This window comes from Dipodomys merriami, unplaced genomic scaffold (genome assembly GCF_024711535.1).
Source record: "Dipodomys merriami isolate MVZ:Mamm:240054 unplaced genomic scaffold, mDipMer1.0.p SCAF_9, whole genome shotgun sequence".
Taxonomy (NCBI): domain Eukaryota; kingdom Metazoa; phylum Chordata; class Mammalia; order Rodentia; family Heteromyidae; genus Dipodomys; species Dipodomys merriami.
In genome coordinates, this window is record NW_027206512.1 from 6,232,880 (window position 1) to 6,253,564 (window position 20,685).

The following is a 20,685-nucleotide window of genomic DNA, read 5'->3' on the forward strand; positions in this document are numbered from 1 at the left end:
ACCAGCAAACAAAACAAAACAAAACAAACAAAAACCCCATAAAAATAGGAGAAACTATTCTTAAACCATATATTTGATAAGGAACTTGTGTCTAGACTATGAAGAAATATATCTAAAGATAAAACTTTATTAAAAGGTGGGCAAAAGAACTGAAATAGCCATTTTTTCCCCAAAGAAGCACATGAAAAGACTCAACAGCATTAACTATAGGAAATGCAAATCAAAACAATAAGGTATTATTTCATATTCACTAGGATGGCCTCATCAAGAAGATAGATTATAAGAAGTATTGGCGTAAGACAGTAGCAGCTAAAGATTATGATGAATGCAGTAGGGGAAAAGATTTATAGTAGCTAAACTCTAGCCTTTTAAGCAGAATACCTGTGTCTGATTTTTTTTATTTAAAAAATTTTTTTAAAATTTTCTCTACTTGGAAATACATGCTTGAAGCATTAGATGATTCTTTGCCTAATCTAAATCTCAAAAGAGAAAAAGCATGAGACATGTATGCAGTTCCAGAATTCATGATGCTCTCACCATTTAAAATATTATGATACAATGTAGTTAATGCTAAAAAGTTATGCTATTTACTTTTGAAAATTAATGATTAGAAAATGCAAACTAATTCTATTGCTCCTACTGTTACTGATTTGCTTGAAAATATTTGTTAACTGTGGAGTTGGATTTCCTCAAGGGGACTAAAAAAGTTAACCTTTATTCCTTTTCTGAAAGTAAATTTGACAACTCACTTTAGAGATTTGAAATTAAGTACTGTGAAGAAATTCTGGGTGAGAAGTGAAGTCATAAAGGCCACAGAACTCACACCACCACATCAGTCTAATAGCATATTTGTGTTTGCCTCTTTGTTACCAGTATTGCTAAGGAGTGGCTATTAAAATGGCAATGAACTATCAACCAAAGAAAAGAAATGGGCACTGGCCCATGGTTGCTTCTGACTAGAACTATGTCCAAAAAACCAAAGTTGCTGGGGCATTCATGCCTATAATCCTACCTACTCCGGAGGCTGAGCTCTATAGAGACCTAGCAGGATAGAAAAGTCCTTAAGACTCTCCAATTAATCACCAAAAAGCCAGAAATGGAGCCATGGTTCAGGTGTTAGAGCACTATCCTTGAGCACAAAAGCTTACAGGCAGAGCCCAGATCCTGAGTTCAAGCCACAAAACCAGCACCAAAACAAAACAATAAACACTACCACTACCTCCCCCTACCCCAACCCATACAGCCATACGAGCAGATGAGGTAACAGATATATGGGAAACAGAAACTTTAACTTCTAACTCAATACATGGGGGCCAAAATTCTCACACGAAATTGACACAAACACATCCTTAAATTTGCAATATGTATATTTATGGATTCAAGAAACCAAACTTAACTTCAGTAAGCACTTAAAAATTAATCCAGGTATGACAAAATTCAAGAGCCTCTGTATGAATACATATATTTACTTTTTTTTTTTTTTGGGTCCGGTCGTGGGGCTTGAACTCTGGGCCTGGGCGCTGTCCCTCAGCTCTTCAGCTCAAGGCTAGCACTCTACCATTTGAGCCACAGCGCCACTTTCGGCTTTTTTTCTTTTTGCTTATGTGGTGCTGGAATGGAACCCGGGGCCTCATGCATGCAAGGCAAGCACTCTACCACTGAGCCACCATCCCAGCCCACTTTTTTTTTTCTTTTTGTCGGTCATGGGGCTTGAACTGTGGGCCTGGGTGCTGTCCCTTAGCTCTACCACTTGAGCCACAGCGCCACTGGAGATAAGGAGTCTCACGTACTTTCCTGCCTGGGCTGGCTTTGAACCGCGATCCTCAGATCTCAGCTTCCTGAGAAGCTAGTATTCCAGGCGTGAGCCACCGACGCCCGGTCATATATCTACTTTTAAGTAAATCTTTAAATATCTTCCACCTGCTTCGAGGAGCACACTAGGAGTCAATTTAGAACATGACAGAAACATTCCTAGCTCTATATAATCTAGACTGGAAAAGTACAAGAATCAGTGACAGGTCTGACTTGATATTTAAATAGGTTAGGATGGTTGCAAACTTGTAAAATAGTTCTTTTCGTCTTGCAACAGGTAACATCTGCTCCTTGGGATAAGGGTAGGATCAGGATTTGGGAAGATTCAAGGAATGTTAACTTGTTTCCTATGCCCATGACCTTTAACCTAGATGTCTAACTCTTCCAAATGGGGCCACTTCCAGGGGGAAGCAAGGGTCTACCAGGAGCTGACAGCATTGACCTTTGCCCTAGTTTAGCTTGAGAGCAGGCGGGGCGGGGAGGGGGGGTGCCCGCAGTCCTCAGGCGTGGCCCAGTCTCTTTTGCCCCAACTTTTCCACCTGGCTCTGCACGTCCCCACCCGCAGTTCCCTCTCACCCGGACAGGACAGCTTGGCTAGCGACACCGACATGTTCAAAGTAACGAGGACTCCCGGCCTGATACAGGGAAAAGAGACTTGTCAGAGGCTCGCCGCGGGCGCTGGTCTCCTATGCAGAGGGGGGCGCCATCCTCGGCCAGGAAGAAGTCGGTCCCTCTCAAGTCTGCCTCTCCGCCGACCGCCCTTGCTTCGCTGCGTTCCCGCCCCTCTCCTGTTCTGCGCCGGCGCCGCTTTCGACCCGGCAACCTGCTAGACTTCCGGGTCACGAACAAAGGCGAAAAGGATGGAGGACTACAAGTCCCAGCGCAGCCTGCGGCTTCGGGCCTCCTCACTGCAGCTTGGGAAGGCGCCGGAGGCTCTACGATGCCCAGAAGCCCCGCACACAGGCGTACTGGAGGTAATAGGAGGCGGGGCGCATCGCACAGCATTTTGGGAGTTGTAGTGTTCTTACTACAGCGTCCCAAGAGCCCCAATAGATGTTTGAGCAGGGGGCAGGGAGCCGCCCAAGGTGACTTGATTGACAGTTGCCTGGCTGTGCGGAAGAATGAAAAGTCTTCGTGTTTCGGGGCGGAGACTCAGGGGGAGAAGGGGCAGGATTTCGGGAGGGAGGGGGCGGAGCCTTTGGCTTTGGGCGCGCGTGGTTGAAAGACAGTTGGTGGCGGTTCGGCCGTCCCAGTCCCTCTCCACGGTCCTAGCCCTTTCCCCATGGCTGACGTAGAGGAGTTTCAGGTTTGCTCGCCGCCTCCGCCACCTCCCTCTTCTCCCTCGTCTTCGGACGCGTCTTCAGCATCCTCCTCCGGCGTGAGTTTGGGTTGGAGGGCTCCGAGCCGGAACGGCGACGGAGAGGTGGACCCTCTGGAGGAAGTGGAGCTGCAGATCGGAGACGTAAGTGTCGGGCCGGGACCCGGGCGAGGCTGCGGCTCCCGGGCCGGCTCTGCCCACGGCGATGCCCGCCTCGAGGTGCTGCCTTTCGCGGCGGGGCGGAGGGACGGGCGGCCTCCCTCGGCTTTCTTCTGGTCCTTCTGTTTCCAATCACCGGCGTCCAGTAACCCGAAACCGCGCGCGGTCTTCTGCACCCCCGAGGTGGCTCTCGGCCCCTGGTTTCCCTCCTGATGTGCCAGTTGGCTACCTGCCCACAGCCAGCTGGGAATGCTTTCCTCTGTGCTGGATCGGCTTGGAGGGCCTAGCCCCGGCCCTGCCCTGTTGGTTTCACTACCTTTGCTGCCCGTCTCTGATTTCTGTCTCTGCTTTCTAGAATGCATATTGAGTGGAGTAAAATCCCCAGTTCCCCAAAACTGCACCTGCCACTCGAACCCTCGTCCGGCTGGAGGGCTGACACTTGCAGTATTTATGCAAGTGGATTGAAGTTTGTACGGTTGAACCTTCTTGGGAGAGCTTTGTGGAATTGACCTTTGTGTGCAGAATTGGGAACTGAACTTCATTAGCTCATATTTGGGCACTTGCTTTTTTTTTTTTTTTTTTTTTTTTTGAGAGAAAGCAAAATGTTCCTCTGGGGTTTATTATTATTTTTTTTTTCAGAACAAAACCGGTTACAAGTAAATATGTAGAATGAAAGACTGATGTGTTCTCTAGATAGTGCTATTTTATCTCTTAGCCAAAGAACACTGATTAAAAGAGATGTTCCACCAAGAAGTGGAAATTTTCGAATTTGTGTGATTTTGTCAATGCTTGTCAGAGCCTAGAGTGTTTTTTTGCTCTACATTTTTGTGATCTAAAATATTCTGGTACCTGCAGTCAAGTTGTTTTGCTGAGCTAAATGAGATTCTAGTGTGTTTTTCAATTAAATACTGACTTACGTTTTACTCATAATGAATATTTTTTCTAGGAGATGTGTTTCCTCAAATTTCAGGCCCAGAGGTAGAGTACAGTGGTAAAACCTGTGCTTAAGCATGTGCAAGGCATAGGGTTAGAGACTTTTTTAGGTTCAGTGAAAGAGCCTAGTGTTTTACTTTGAAAACCCATCATGTTGAAAGAAAAACACTTGGGCCTTAAAGTCAAAGTTTTTAGCTATTTTTAGTCTATCAAAGGAAATAAGAATTTAAAAAATAAATACCTGGGATTTGGGATATAGCTCAGTTGATAGAGCTTTCACCTACAGTGCACAAGGCTCTGGCTTCAATTTCCACCACCACAAAAAGAACAAAAAAAATTCACCTATTTGACTTTTTTTTTATATATAATTTCAGGCAGCGTTTTCATTAACCAAACTTCTTGAAGCCACATCTGCAGTATCAGCTCAAGTGGAAGAGATTGCCTTTAAATGTACAGAAAATGCACGCTTCCTTAAGACGTGGAGAGACCTCTTGAAAGAAGGCTATGATTCTCTGAAACCTGACAACTAATTATGACTGTATAATTCACCTTCTCATATCGATTTGCACATGTACTACATATATAGCACAATCTCAAGTATTTCTGTATATTCAAAATGAAATTTTTCTTGGTTTTCTAGACTTTTGTGCAAGTAGACTATTGATGTGATTTTTTTAATGTTGACAAGTATGTTTATCCTTAGTTTCTATTCTTTAAACGTTTTTAGATTCCTTTCTGAAAGTTATTTTTCTCAGTAATTTTAACAGTGCCATGGTATGACCAGATAATTATTTTGGAAGATGCTGAGAATGCCAGAAGAGTGAAGCTGAGTTTCATGTTACAACTTTCAAAGGACTTGATTAAGTTTGCCAGTGTATATCAGTTCCCTCAGCTAAGTTCTCTGGAACAGAGATAAGTTTTATGACTTCTAGAACTGAGGCACCTGAAACTGTCACCTGACACTCCCAAAGTTTCTTTGAGTAAAACACTTGGCAAAAATATTTAAAAATTACTTTTTCCTCTTCTTTTTAAAGCATGAAGATTTAAGATTATTTTTCTAAAAAATGTATGAATCTGAAGTTCATTTATGTAAAGTCTCCTTATGGGGACTTGAGTTTTTTGTTTCTTGTTTTTTATTTTCTCTTCTGTTTTGAAATAGGATCTCACTATGTAGACAAGGCTAACCTCAAACTCCTGGTACTCCTGCCTTAGCCTTCATAAATGCTGGGACTACAGGTATACACACTACCACCCTCAGCATGGTAAATTGCATTTTGATAACGTTTCAGAATAGATGATAAATAAATTTTCCCATTGTGTGATGTTTTTTGGAAAAGGTTTTATTTTAGAAAATGAAAATATGTCTAGAAAAAATGTGTCCTCGGGCTGGGAAGGTGGCTCAGTGGTAGAGCGCTTGCCTTACATGCCTGAGGCCCTGGGTTCGATTCCTCAGCACCACATAAGAAAAAAGCCAGAAGTGGCGCTGTGGCTCAAGTGGTAGAGCGCTAGCCTTGAGCTAAAGAGCTGAGGGACAGCGCCCAGGCCCAGAGTTCAGGCCCCACGACCGCACCAAAAAAAAAACAACAACAAAAAAACACAGAAAATGTGTCCTCTTTCTTCCATTGTTTTTTCCTACTAGTCTTGGGACTTAAACTTGGCCTAATTTCAGTCCCTAAACTTTTTTGCTCAAGACTAGTGCTCTACCACTTGAGCTACAGCTCTACTTCGTTCTAGCTTTTTGGTGGTTACTGAGAGATAAGGATTTCATGGACTTTTTTGGGCTGACTTTGAATAGAGATCCTCAGATCTCAGCCTCCTGAGTAGCTAGGATTACAGGTGTGAGCCACCAACCAGTATCCAGTTCCCAATTTATTTTTAAAGTTGATTTCTCACATTTGATATTTTTATGTTTGAATTGCCTTATCAAATTAGGGCTTTGTGTTATTCCTTTTAGAACATTCCAAGTTATTTACCTAATAACTTCTGAAGTGACTTTGTTTCTAATGTGTCAAATTTTAGTGATGTAATGTTTTTGTATGATTTGACCATACTGACAATGTTTTATTTTAGCTATGTTGTGTCCTATGTTGCTTTTTCATGGTTTGTATCATCTGTTAACAATGGAGGCATCTATTTATGAGTTTTGGGTGTCTCTGATGTGGTGTCTTTAAGTCTTTGTAGATCTCTTGATATGCAAAGAACTTTGTTTAAAAACCCCGCAGTGGAGCTGCAATAGGGGACAAATGGATGGACAAAAAAAAGCACGAATGGTTTTATTTAGCATGTTAGGCCATAATTCTTGATTTTTTTTTTTTTATCTAAAAGCCACACATATGGTGTGTTTTCTATACCAAAAAGATGTTTACTTCAGTATAATAAAAATATTTTTCTTACATTTTCTTGTGTATTCTGAACATTGTGATTTTTAAAAATGCATAAAAATAAATTCTTATAAAAAGCAAGATTTTCATTTCTTTGGGTTTATTATTTTAAAACTTCTTTTATTTTGTACTCATACTGGGGCTGGAACTCAGGGCCTGGGCATTATCCCTTAGATTTTTTAGTCAGGTCTGGAACTGTACCATTTGAGCCACAGTTCCACTTCTGGACTTTTGGTAGTTGGAGATTAGAGTCTCATAGACTTTCCTGTCTGGGATGGCTTCAAACCTGATCCTCAGTTCTCAGTCTCCTGAGTAGCTAGGATTACAGGTGTGAGCCACCAATTGTTGCCCCAAGTTATCTTTTTAAAAGAGAAAACCTTGCCCTGTGTCTGGATTAACTTGGTGTTTCTGTTGTACTTCCTATAGAAACTGGTAGGAGCTAGACGACATGTAGAAGGGCTGGAAAGTGAGTGGGTTTGGTAGATAGAAAATCATTAAAAATATTTTAAGAGCTAGGTGCTAATGGCTCACACCTGTAATCGTAGCTGCTCAGACGGTTGAGATTTTAGGATTGAGATTCAAAGCCTACCCTGGTAGAAAAGTATGAGACTTTTCTTCAGTTTAACCATCAAAAAGCCAGACGTGTAGGTGTAGTTTAAGTGGTAGTGAGTGAAAAAAATCTCAAGTGTTAGGTTCTGAATTCAAACCCCTGTGCCAGCACAACAAAAAAATTTAACAGTTAAAAGGAGTTTCAGATGGATGTTTTGAAAATTCAACATATTCCTTTTCTCACTGCTGGTCATTGAATCCAGGACTTGGAACTGCTAGATAAGCGATATACAACTTGAGCTATGCTCCAAGCCATTTTCATTTTGTGTTTTTTGAGATAAGGTCTTGCTAATTTTTCTCAAGTTGATCTGGAACTCAGGATCTTCCTGCTTCAGCCTCTTCAGTAACTGGGATTATAGGCATGTACCATTGTGTCCATCAGTTTTTATTTCTAAGATCCTTAAACAGATGTGTTGTTACAGGTTATTATTTGATTTGTATAGGCCAAGAGAAATGCCAGACAAGGTGAGAGTGGTGGTCATGCTTTATTCACAGGCACTCCAGTACATAGACTTGGCAGCAGCAGCATACACCTTAATAGTATCACATTAGCATAGACTCAGAGACAGACTCGTTCCACCAGTAGCCTCATTCTATTCACAAGCTCACATTCTGTCCATCAGCCTCCTCTCTCACAATTTTGCCTGGTTATACTCACAACTAGACACAAGTAGTATTATTTGCCCAAGTATGGCTTTGAGGCTTCCTAAGGTAGAGATTTGTACATGAACACACTAAACCAGATAAATCACAGTCCTTGGGAAGTATTCATCCAAACACTTCTGGAAGTTAGGGTGAGGAAACCTAATTAACTTTATTTATCCTTCAGTGGGTTAGTGTGTGTGTGTGTGTGTGTGTGTGTGTGTGTGTGTGTGTGTGTGTGTGTGTGTGTGTGTGTGTGTGTGTGTGTGTGTGTGTGTGTGTGGGGAAGTATTCATCCAAACACTTCTGGAAGTTAGGGTGAGGAAACCTAATTAACTTTATTTATCCTTCAGTGGGTTAGTGTGTGTGTGTGTGTGTGTGTGTGTGTGTGTGTGTGTGTGTGTGTGTGTGTGTGTGTGTGTGTGTGTGTGTGTGTGTGTGTGTGTGTGTGTGTGTGTGTGTGTACTTCCCTGCCAGGGTTAGCTTTGAACAATAATCCTCAAATCTCAGCTTCTTCAGTAGCTAGGATTACAGGGGTGAGTTAACACCCAGCATGGTCATGATTTTTTTTTGGAGGGGGGTAGGATTTTTTTTTTTGGTCCTAGGGCTTGAACTCTTGGGTCTAGGTGCTGTCTCTCAGCTCTTTAGCTCAAGGCTAGCACTCTACCACTTGAGCCACAGCACCACTTCTGTCTTTTTCTGTTTATGTGGTGCTGAGGTATTGAACCCAGGGCCTCATACATGTAAGGCAAACACTCTACCACTGAGCCACCTTCCCAGCCCTAGGATTTGTTTTTGTAGTGATTCTATGTTTATTGTCTTTTTTAGATATTCTTTTTAGAAAAACTTTTTTATTCTATTATTTTGTATTAGTAATATGACTTCTAAACTGGAAAAGGATGGAAGAGACTGATCAAGATGCACTGGACACATTAAAATTAAAATGTACATAGTTACATTATTGAATGTTATTTGTAAGAGCCAACCTAAAAGGTGGTTTTACTGGGCCTGTGAATTAACTAAAAGCCTGACATTCAGTATTCCCCTCCTCCCAACTTGGCATGTGCTCTTTGTATGAGTCATGCATTTCTGCACAACCTTCACAACCATCTTGGGCTCCAGAAAAAATCAAGAGTCACCATTAAGCATCTTGCAGCCAAAGGCAAACTGCCTCTCAGACAAGCAATGTCATCTTCTTATGGTCTTGAAGAGAACAGTCAAAAGTTACAGCCTATCCATTAGGTCTCCAGAGTCAAGGACTAAGCTAATAATCAACCAGGCTATATCTATGACTTAGAACTGTGCATAGTTTTCTCACCCCTACCTCCTAATTCTCCCTATTATATATGAAGGTGGTGTCTGTACCCTTGGAGACAACTGAAGATGTACTCAAGTACTTTATTTCTCACGGCTGCCATGTAATCACTTTTCTTTATTATTTCTCTATTTGGTGGGTGAATGGCTGTGATACCATCTAAGCAATGGTTTTCTTTACTCATTAAAGAATTAAAAGGAAACTTTAAAAGTAAACAGTTTATTTGAAAGTGAAAGGAAAGCTGTGGAAGAAACACTGGTGATTCATACCTGTAATTCTAGCTACTCAGGAGGCTGAGATTTGAGGATCACAGCTCCAAGCCAGCCCAGGAAGAAAGTCTGTGAGACTTTTTTTCTTCCCTCAGTCAGTTGTGGGACTTGAACTCAGGGCCTGGGCACTGTCCCTGAGTTCTTTTGCTCAGGGCTAGTGCTCTATCACTTCGAGTCATAGCTCTACTTCCAGATTTTGAGGGGTTAATTGGAGATAAGAGTCTCACGGGTACTTTTTTGACCAGGCTGGCTTTGAACGATGATCCTTAGAGCTCACCCTCCTCCCAAGTAGCTAGGATTACAGATGTAAGCCACAGGTACCTGGCTTTGTGTGACTCTTTTTTCCAATTACACACTTGTGCACTGTTGCTCAAATGGTAGACTACTAGCCTTGAGCACAAAAACTCAAGGACAGTTCCCAGGCTCTGAGTTCAAGTTCTGGTGTGAAAAAAAAAAGTGGCTGGAATCCAATGGAGTCCTCTTGGAGGGAGGTTATGATAGTACTGGGCTCCTCTCCTGCGCTTTGCACTGATTCCTGGAGGGTTTGTTTAAATGTGACTCTTGTTATTTTCACTGGGAAGAAGAAACATTTGAGTAGGAACCGGGCACTATGGAAATAAGATAACATGTTAAAAAAAAGAAAAAAGAAAGATAACATGTTATTGGCTGTGTGTCATATCCACCACTTTATCCCTATCTTTTTTTTTTTTTCCGTCATGGGGCTTGAACCCTGAGCGTGGGCGTTGTCCCTCAGCTCTTCAGCTCAACGTGAGCGCTCTACCACTTGAGCCACAGCGCCACTTCCAATTTTCTGGTGGTTTATTGGAGATGAGTTGCATGGGCATTCCTGCCTGGGCTGTCTTTGAACCAGGATCCTCAGATCTCAGCCTCCTGAGTAGGATTACAGTCATTAGCCACCAGCACCCAGCTCCCTATCAATTTTTATCCCTAATGGTTCTCCTTTTCACAGCTGGACCTAACATGAAACTTCTGGACTTTGGGCCCTGTTTTGATTTTCTTTTTTGTTGAAAGTGTACCTCCTCATTCTCCTACCCCTTCTTTATTTTGGTGCTAGTATTGGTGCTTGAACTTAGGGCTTTATGCTTTCCCTTAGTTTTTTTTTTCTCAAGGCTGGTCCTCTACCCCTTGAACCACAGCTCCACTTCCAGCTTTTTGGTGGTTAATTGGAGATAAGAGTCTCATGGACTTCCCTGTTAGGGCTGACTTTGAACTGTGATCCTCAGATTTCAGCCTCCTGACTATCTAGGTTTACAGGTATAAGCCACTGGAGTCTTGCTAGGCTATGTTGATGATAATGTTTTCCTCCTTGATGTGAAACATACAGGCAGATCTTTCCTTCTTTACATTAAGTTTCTGAATCACTACCTTTTAGCTCTTAAGCTGCTTTATTGAGATATAATTCACATGCCATAAAATATACATAAAATATACAATTCAGTGACTTCTAGTATAATCACTTTTTTTTTAAATCCAGCCCCACCAACAGTTCAAAACATTTTGGAAAGCCAAGAAAGATACCCTGTACTCTTTGGCTCTTGCATCACCTTTCCCTCTAATTACAGTAAATTTTTCTCTTATTTTGCTGATTTTAGATTTGTCATGTATGTAAAATATACAATATCCTGTAGGTCTGGCTTATATTACAACTTTAGTGTTGTAGCATATATGAGAATCTTATATCTTATGTATCTTATATCTTATACTGGCTGAATAATAGTCCATTATGTATATATTTTGTTTAACCATTCTTCACTTGGATATTATGAGTCATGCTACCAGAAACATTTGTATAAAATCTCTATTTGAGTGTTGTTTTTAATTCTTTTGGATTTGTGCCTGGGAATATAATTGCTAGCTCTGTAATAGTTTCAATTTTTTGCGGTGCTGCCAGCTTTTTCACAGTGATTGAAACCTTTTACATTCCCCCTAGCAATGAAGAAGGGTTTTAATTTCTATGGTCTCCAGCATTTATTTACTGATTGACAACAATCTGCCCTCCTAGTAGGTGTGAAATGTTTTTCTCAATGCAGTTTTAATTTGCATTTCCCTAATGATTAGTGAAGTTTTTTCATGTATCTTGATGTGTCTTTTCATGTAATTTTTGACCATGTGTGTATTTTCCTATTTAAATGTTTTTTTATGAGTCCTGCATGCAATTTGGATATTAAGCCCTTTTCAGATATATAATTTGTAGTATTTTCTCTTATCCTGGTTGGTTCTTGACTGCATAATCTCCTTTAATGTACAAACGTGTTTAATTTAGATGAAGTCTAATTTAATATTTTCTTTTTGATGATTGTGCTGTCATATCTAAGAACCCATAAGAAACTAAGAAACTGTCTAAGAGGGCTGGGAAGGTGGCTCAGTGGTAGAGTGCTTGCCTTGCATGCATGAGGCCCTGGGTTCGATTCCTCAGCACCACATAAGCAAAAAAAGCCAGAAGTGGGGCTGAGGCTCAAGTGGTAGAGCACTAGTCTACAGCTGAAGAGCTGAGGGACAGCTCCCAGGCCCAGAGTTCAGGTCCCACTACCGACAAAAAAAAAGAAACTGTCTAAGAAACTAAGAAACTATCTAAGAACCCATAATCAAATTTCCATTCTGTCCATTGATCTTTATTGTTATAGCTATTATAGTTGTCAATTCATTTTGAGTTAATTTTTGTATATGATATAAAATTTTGGCTCAACTTTATTCTTTTGCATGTTAATATCCAGTTTTCTTAGCAACTTTTGCTGAAGAAACTTATTTTTTCATTTGATTGCCATGGTACTCTTGTTAAAAATCGATTGGCGCCAGTGGCTCACGCCTGTAATCCTAGCTACTCAGGAGGCTGAGATATGAGGATCGCAGTTCAAAGCCAGCCTGGGCAGGAAAGTCCATGAGACTCTTATCTCCTATTAACTACCAGAAAAACCAGAAGTGGTGCTGTGGCTCAAGTGATAGAGTGCTTGCCTTGAGCTGAAGAGTTCAGGGACAGTGACTGGGCCCAGATTTCAAGCCTCACAACCGATCTCCTCCCCCCCCCCAAATCGATTGATTAGATATGGTGGTGCACAACTGTAATCTCAGCACTGAGGACTGTAATTTCCAGGCTATCTTGGGCTATACCATGAGTCCCTAGCTCAAAAAAACAAGCAGCACAAGGAAAACATCTAAGAAACCCCATCTCCACCAAAAAAAGCTAAGCATGGCAGCTTACACCTATCATTCCAGCTATGTGGAATAGGAGAAAGTAGGGCCAAGCAAGGCTTGGACAAAAGGAGACATCTAGTTGAAAAATAGCTAAAGCCCAGTCAATTGCTGGTGGCTCATGACTAGTTCTAGCTACTCAGGAATCTAAGGATTCCAGTTCATAGCCAGCCTTGGCAGGATAGTCTGTAAGATTAATTAATCACTAAAAAGCCAAAAGTGGAGGTATGCCTTAAGTAGTAAAATGTCAGTCTTGAGCAAAAATAATCTAAGGGACATCCCAGTACTGGCAGGTATGAATGTTTGTGCACACGCATGTAACATAAGTTCCAGGCCCTGAGTTCAAACCCCACACCACCAAAAAATCTCCACCAAAACATCAAAAAAAAAAAAAGTGCCAGTGGCCTAGAAATAAGTGTTTATTTTTGGATTCTCAATGCTATTCCATTGACCTAAATGTTCTCATTTTTGCCTTTCTGGCTCACACTTTGCAGTACTTCTACTTTTTCATTTCAATCCCATATACTGCTGCTCATTTAAAGCAAACCAAAAAGAAACCTGGGTAGGAATTGAGACAGGTGCTTTTGTATTTATAGCTAAGCATCCTGTGTTTGTAATGATAAATATGCCATATTGGCTGTCATTGTGTGGAGACTTGAAGACAGATAAGCATTCTTAAAAGAGGATAGTTATATTTTTTGAATACTCTTTTTTTCTTATGCCATTACACTGAATGTCCTAAAACCTTAATCCTGATTCTTTTTAATACATTTTTTATTGTGAAAATACTGTACAGAGGGGTTACAGTCACATGAGCAAGGTAATGAGTACATTTCTTATCCAGCGCTGTTGCTTCCTCCTTTGTTTTTTGCCTACCATCCCGTCCCCCTCACCTCCTCAACTGCACCTCCCCACCCCTACTCCCCTCAACCCCCCTCACCCCCGCCTAAATTGTAAAGTTTTTCAACATAGCGTCTTGTACATCTCATTGTTGCAGTGGGTCAACCTGTATCCCTATTTAAACATTGTCTTTTCCCTTCCCCTCCCCAAATTACATCAACATCAAATATAGTGAAAACAGGGGTTATACTATGGGGGAGGGACATACAAAGCAACAAAAAAAAAATCACATGGTACCTTATAAATACGTCAGAAACAACAGCAAGGAAGAAAAAAACCACTTGTGTTCCTATCTTGGAGTTCATTTCACTTAACATCATCTTATCTGACATTTCTGCTTGGACATTTACCTAAATGATCACAAACAAGACCATACTAAAGCTACTAGCACATCTATGTTTATTGCAGCATTATTTACCATAGATAAGATATGGAACTAACCCAGATGCCCCTCAGTAGATGAATGGATCAAGAAAATGTGGTATATATACACAATGGAATTCTATGCCTCCATCAGAAAGAATGACATTGTCCCATTTGTTAGGAAATGGAAAGACTTAGAAAAAAGTTATATTAAGTCAAGTAAGCCAGGCCCAAAGAAACATAGGTCCCATGGTTTCCCTTATTTGCAATAATTAATCCTGATTCTTGTGTTTGCTGATACAACCAAAGAAGCTGTGCTTTAATGCAGGAGCTGTAGATGTCTTTGTCTAGTCTTTAGTTTCAGCACAGTTTACAGAGTGAAAGGTTCTGTTTTGTCCACTTTTAGCACTTTATCATGTATGGGAGTACTCAGTAAATGTATGTTAGAAGAATTAATTCCTCACTGAAGTAGATTTTACTAACTTCCTAAATAAGATAGGTCCTAATATATACACATTGCCAATACAGTTATTTCTCTCGATGTTAACTGACTACTTTTATTTTTTCTCAGGTCCTTGTAATCTAACTTGTCTTAGTTGTTGTTATAAATTATTAATTTTGTGACATTAATTTCACTCCTGTATGTCCCTCCTGAAGCACCCCATAGTACTCTCTGTGAAGAAATTGGTTTCAGATTTTCAGAGACAGGACAGGGAATTGAACCTGGCTGATTGAGAAATGAGTGACATTTCACAGGGGTCTGTAAAAGCAGCTGGCTTCCCTAAGTCAGATGGCATCTCCTGCATGGGCCACTTTTCCACCCAAATGAATGATGGAGCTTGGGTTTTCTGACTTCCTTTGCTGTCAATGGACCTTCTTTGTCTGTAGTTGTACCAAATCTGATGGATCATTTCTTTGAATGGTCTTGTGGTCAGAGTATAGAGAATTGGGTTCAAAGCACTGTTGATTGGTAGAACAAAAATTACCACCCAAGAGGTAATGGTACCTAGAAAAGAAAAATGAGATAAATATCCACAAAAGTATAGGTACCCTTTTCCTGTATGATCTTTGTTCTTGTATCTTTTACTCCAACCCACTTTTGAGTCTTAAGCTTCCTGTCACATAATTAAACATCAAGTCTACCCTGCTCTAGGACATCTTTCTGAAGTACTAGGGTTTGAAGGAGTTCTGGGCCCTAAAGAAACAGGACTCTGCCAAGTAGAGCATCAAGTAGAGACATTAATAGAAACATTGTCTACAAAGTGATGACTATTATGATTTAACTTTAGAAAAAACTATATTGTTTAGTATTTAAATCATATCTTTTCAAATGTTTTAAATTCTAGACGATACAAATAATATTGTTCAGGATCTGTAGACTTATCTTAAGTATGTTTCTGCTTTTTATTTGATTTCAAAACTAGGTTTGCCTTTTTAGGCTTTTGATCAAGTATTTATTTAGATTAAAAAAACCACCTTTGTGGGGGGACAATGATGGAAGCAATGACATTGGTCAAGATGCATTGTACTTATTAACTATTTTTTTGTATAAATCTCTTTATACAACTACTTAAAGATAATATTTATAAAAAAATCTTTGGCTAAACATATATGGGAAAAATATATATATACAGCTACCAAATACTCAGATTTTTGTTAATTAATTAATTATTAATTCTTTTGTTCCTTTTTGTTATTTATAATCTATAAGATACTTTTACCTATCAATGGGATCAAAGAAAATTAAAATTATGTGCACATATAAATTAAAAATGTGAATTTATAAAGATTATAAAAATATTATTGGATTATATATCATACCTAATAAATATTTATATATCATTTATATATAAAATGTAATAATATGCATTATAGAAATACTATTGATGATATATATAACAAAGTTTTCTGCTTCAAACTTCATTATTGTTCTGTTTTGGTTTATAGAGATAGGTTCTCATTCACTGTGTAAACCAGATTGGCTTTGAGCTCATGATCCTCTTACCTCAGTCTCCCAAGTGTATGGATTATCGGCATTTACTGCCATAGCTGTCTAACTTTTGTCCATTTGTAAATGTATGGTTCATTGGCATTAAGTACTTTCACATTGTTATGCATCCAAAAACATCATCCATCTCTAAAATTTTCTCAACCTCCTAAACTGAATCATACTTATTAAACAACCACTCTCATTTTCCCCTTCTCCAGCCTCTGGCAATCAGTATTTTATGCACTCTATAAATTTGATCACTCCAGGGACCTCATGTAAGATGGCTGAGACAAACTAAGCTTTTTTCCCCCTCAAGATTAGTACTTTACCACTTATGCCACAGCTCTACTTCTGGCTTTTTGGTGTTTTGTTGGAGATAAAAGACTCATGGACTTCCCTGCCAGGGCTGGTTTTGAATCACGATCCTCAGATCTCAGCCTCATGAGTAGCTAGGACTACAGGCATGAGCCACTGGCATCTGTCTGTCTTGTTTATCTCATCATCTAGCCATGGATATTGTGTGGACCTTTTGGCTATTGTGAATGGTATTGCAGTACTTGATGAACTTTATGAATCTGTTTGAGTCCCTGCTTTTAGTTCTCCTGGATATTTATCCAGAAGTGGAAGAATGATTGGGTTATGTGGATCTTGTGTTTGTTTTGGCAGGGTCTCTGCCACATTGTGTTCACAGCATCCACACCATCTCAGCTATGATGTTAAAATAATAGTGTCAGTGTAGATGTGTGCTATATTTAGATCTTAATCCTTGTATGCCTTCTTACAATCTGAAGTCATGTGCTCTAAATCACATGCATTTCATTATTTTGATCATTGTTCCTTTGTTCTGATAATAATTTTGTTTTTAGGCATTTGTGATTTTTTTTGACAGTACAAGATTTGAATTAAAGGGCTCAAATTTGCAAGGCAGGTACTTTACCATTTGAACCATGCCCCTGGCCCTTAGGAGTTTATGGAGAGAAATAAATGCCTTTCAGTAAGCCATTACAAATGGCAGCTTAAAGTGCATGTAGTTCTGACTTAGATTGAAATTAGTTAGTGTTAAGTATGTAAATAGTCTTCACGGAACACTCCACAAACATTTATTACTTCTTTGTCAAGAGAAAAGTTGTACCTGGTATTTCTACCTGAAGCAGTGAAAGAAATTTCAGTATAAAAATGGGTATCCAGCATAGTGCATCAGTAAATACAATAAAGAAAAACCGCTTGGCAAGGATCATCTCTTTTTTAATTTGATTCCGTATTTCAGTGGCTGTTATGGCACTTTGATGAACACTATAAAACATGCTTCCATAGGAGAAAACAATGATGAGAAAGGCTGCCAAGTTAATACCTGTTTGGAATACAAGAATGTTAATAACATATAAATATTCACAAAATGAGCAGATTAATAAAACATAACTTTAAGCATTAATATGAAAGATACAAAGACCATAGCATGGTGTTTTGGCTTCTCAGAAAGATTTATTAAGGTGGGCATGGTATTGCATTCTTGTAATCCTAGCACTTAAAAGTCAGAGGCCAGAGAATCTCAAGTTCAAGGCCAGCCTAAGCTACATAGTAAGTGAGAGGCCAACTTGGGCTACATATTGAGACCCTGTCTACATAAAAAATTACTACGGGGCTGGGAAGGTGGCTCAGTGGTAGAGCGCTTGCTTTGCATGCATGAGGCCCTGGGTTTGATTCCTCAGCACCACTTAAGCAGAAAAAAAAGCTGGAAGTGGCGCTGTGGCTCAAGTGGTAGAGCGCTAGCCTTGAGCTGAAGAGCTGAGGGACAGCATCCAGGCCCAGAGTTCAGGCCCATGACTGGACCCCCCCCCCAAAAAAAAAAAACCCAATTACTATGGAGCACAGAAGTTATCAGTTCTTTTGTGTTGGTATATTGTTGAAGTGATGAACAATGATAAGATGCTTAATTTTAAAATGGCATATTAAAATGGAGTTTACAGTCATTCAGCAAGTATCTTGAGCCAGTTAAGTGTTCTATTATTGAGTTTAAGAAGCAATTGCATTACTTTGTGCTGCATTTTGAGAATATATGCTCTTTAGCAAAATATCTGTGTTGCTTACCTGTGAGTTAAAAAAACATAGCAAATACCATTATGTTAATATCATGTGTGTTTTTATAAGGACCCACAGTATATTTTGTCTGCTATTATTCAGGTGAACATGTGAAACACAAGTTTAGCATCTTTTATTGAGTGCAATAAAGAAAGCAGTCCTTTTTTTATTTTTTGAAGCATCCTTTATTGATTGCTTCAAAGCAGTGATTTTTGGAAAAGAAACCCCAAATTGTTGAGTATTTTGATAAAATTTATCTTCATGGTAAGGAAAAACTGGGTAGAAGATGCAAAATAAGCAGTAGCATTCCTGTTGTTCTAGCTATCTATACAGGAGGCTGATACCTGGAGATCTTGGCTTGAGACTGACCTTCTGTAGAAAAGTCCACTAGATTCTATCTCCAAAATTACCAGCAAAAAGCTGGTCTGGAGGAACAGCTCATGTGGAAAGCCAGCTGAGTCAGCTCAAGGCACTGAACTCAAATCCCAGTACAAAACAAAAATTTGTAAACATAGAAGGCATAATGAGTTTCATATTGTTAGTAATTCTATCCCATTGTTTGCATAAAATTTTCTTACCAAGAAAAATTGCCACTGAATAAATCTGAGCTCCAATGCTTTCTGTATCTTCTGAATGAAGAGGGAAGCACACTCCATTGGTGCCATAGTAGTTTTTGAAGAATTCCTTGTTGCTCAGGGGAATGAAAGCTACTATGAAGCCAATAATCCAAATGAGAATCAGAACTGTAATGGTTCTGCATTTTCGAGGTCTTAAACATCTAAAAGGATACACAATGCAGATGTATTTTTCCAATGTCAGAAATGTTAAGAGTAAAACTGATACTTCTGTAGAAAGAATGGCCAATGATCCCATGAGCTGACAAGGACTACTCTCCATCCACAGCTGGGCGTGCTTATTGTATTCTCCCCGGAACTTGATGTCAAAGGCTCCGATCACAAACAAGTATACTCCCATTAGGCAGTCAGCACCTACAGTGTCACAGAGTATCCATGTTTAGAGGAATAAACAGGCATAATGGAACTTTTATTAGGCATTTGTGTGTGTCTGAGTGTGTGAGTGACAGTACTGGGGCTTGAACTTAGGGCCTGGGCATTAAGCCTGAGCTTTCTTGCTAAAGGATTGTGCTGTACCACTTGAGCCACAGCTCCACTTTTGGCTTTTTAGTGGATAATGTCAGATAAGAGTCTGCTCACCAATTAACCACCAAAAAGGCAGAAGTGGAGTGGTGGCTCAAATGATAGAACACACATTGAGCACACACACACACAAAAGTAAAAAAGTTCAGGCACTGAGTTTAAGCCTTTAGACTAGTACACACACACACACACACACACACACACACACACACACACACACACACACACACACACATGCATGCACATTTACATGCACACAGAAAAATTAAAAATTCCATTATTCTATCACTGACAGAATTTATAGCAACGCTTTTCCTGTATTTCAAAACTGTAGTTCCTCTTTAACTGAGAAGTACTCACAGCAGAGAGAAATGATTGACATAGCATGTAGCTTGTTCTCAGACCTGATATAAGGTCGCATACAAATAACAAATATGTTTCCGAAGCAGGTAACAGCAGATACAACCCAGACAAACACTCTTTGGATAATGCTTGCCAAAAGATTCTCAAGAGATGAAATTCCATCCGTATTCGGTTTACAGCTGCGAACATGTGGTGCATAGCCACAGTACTGAAATTTCTTAAAATATCTGGAGTATGAAGAGAAAGTGAAAGATCAGAGTTTGAAAAGAATTCAATATCTCCATCCATAGATATTTTCGACATTTTCCTCAATGGGGAAAATGTGTTAATATGAGATTCAGATGAATGCAAAGCATTAGGAATTCAGAAATTTTTAACTTGAACCTAATTCTCATTCATTTGATTTCACAGTAAAAGATGTGTGGAGAGGCTTCTGAGATGCTTTTTCTGTGTATTAGTGACTCATGCCTCTAATCCTACAGCTCTAATCTACTCAGGAGGCTAAGATCTGAAGATTAAGGTTCAAAGCCAACCTGGGCAGAAAAGTTCTTGAGACTCTTATTTCCAATTAACTACCAAAAAGTCCAGAAGTGGAGCTGTGGCTAAAGCGGTAGAGTACTAGCCATCAGCAAAAAAGCTGAGAGAGAGGCCCAGGCCTTGAGTTCAAGCCCTAGGATTGGCATATATACACATACACACAAAGATGCTTTTGCTGAGTCCTGTGAATAAATTACAAGTCTTCAACTTTATATATCTGTGTCCTTTGTTTTGAGCTATTTTCTGTTTCAGTTCCTTTGCAATCACTTGTTTGCAGGAGAAATGGGAAGATTCAATGGTAATAATCTTGTGTAGAAGGCAAACTGCCCCCTCAAACAAGCAAAAAGCCCAAAATTCCATAGACTACTTCATTCCTGTTCCATTCCAGTAATAAAATTTTAACTCCCCAGAATTCTTGAAGGACAAAGACTGAGCTAAGGGTAAACCAAGCCACACCTTCAACTTGGAACTGTCTTAACTACTATGCATATATTTCTCTCCACTGTCTCCAAATTCTCCCTGTTTAATCTGAAGCTGTTGTCTATATTTTGGAAGACAGCTGAAGGTGTATTGAAGTGCTGTCTTCCCACATAATATATCTTCTTTCTCTGCCCTTCATTATATCTCTTTATTTGACATATGAGTGGG

The 20,685-nt window shown here is 39.7% G+C and overlaps 3 protein-coding genes across 9 annotated transcripts in view; 1 reads left to right on the forward strand and 2 right to left on the reverse strand.

The window, feature by feature from the left end:
- Positions 1-2,598, reverse strand: part of Etfdh (electron transfer flavoprotein dehydrogenase) — a 31,593-nt gene extending 28,995 nt beyond the window's left edge. Inside the window, exon 1 of the mRNA XM_070012904.1 lies at positions 2,389-2,598. Within this exon, the coding sequence (XP_069869005.1) occupies positions 2,389-2,422 (34 nt within the window). The 5' untranslated portion in view covers positions 2,423-2,598. The remainder of the gene's footprint in view (positions 1-2,388) is intronic.
- A 408-nt stretch (positions 2,599-3,006) lies between these two features.
- On the forward strand, positions 3,007-6,684 carry CUNH4orf46 (chromosome unknown C4orf46 homolog). Its single transcript, XM_070012907.1, has 2 exons — positions 3,007-3,274; positions 4,597-6,684. Exons 1-2 carry the CDS (start codon positions 3,095-3,097, stop codon positions 4,750-4,752), a joined length of 336 nt encoding a protein of 111 aa, XP_069869008.1. The 5' UTR covers positions 3,007-3,094; the 3' UTR covers positions 4,753-6,684.
- Positions 6,685-13,597: 6,913 nt separating this feature from the next.
- Positions 13,598-20,685, reverse strand: part of Rxfp1 (relaxin family peptide receptor 1) — a 132,612-nt gene continuing 125,524 nt past the window's right edge. For 6 of the 7 annotated variants that reach the window (XM_070012297.1, XM_070012298.1, XM_070012299.1 and 3 more), the window contains 4 exons: positions 19,498-19,727; positions 18,559-18,969; positions 17,034-17,252; positions 13,598-14,917 (listed from right to left, as the gene is read on the reverse strand). In XM_070012297.1, the coding sequence (XP_069868398.1) occupies positions 14,610-14,917; positions 17,034-17,252; positions 18,559-18,969; positions 19,498-19,727 (1,168 nt within the window). In that variant the 3' untranslated portion in view covers positions 13,598-14,609. The remainder of the gene's footprint in view (positions 14,918-17,033; positions 17,253-18,558; positions 18,970-19,497; positions 19,728-20,685) is intronic. The other variant, XM_070012300.1, reaches the window with a different exon arrangement.

Bases quoted from the DNA above. Each gene is read 5' to 3' on its own strand.
- CUNH4orf46 (XM_070012907.1), top strand. From the start codon at position 3,095: ATGGCTGACGTAGAGGAGTTTCAGGTTTGCTCGCCGCCTCCGCCACCT. The intron at 3,275-4,596 runs GTAAGTGTCGGG...ATATAATTTCAG, and splicing joins TGGAGCTGCAGATCGGAGAC to GCAGCGTTTTCATTAACCAA.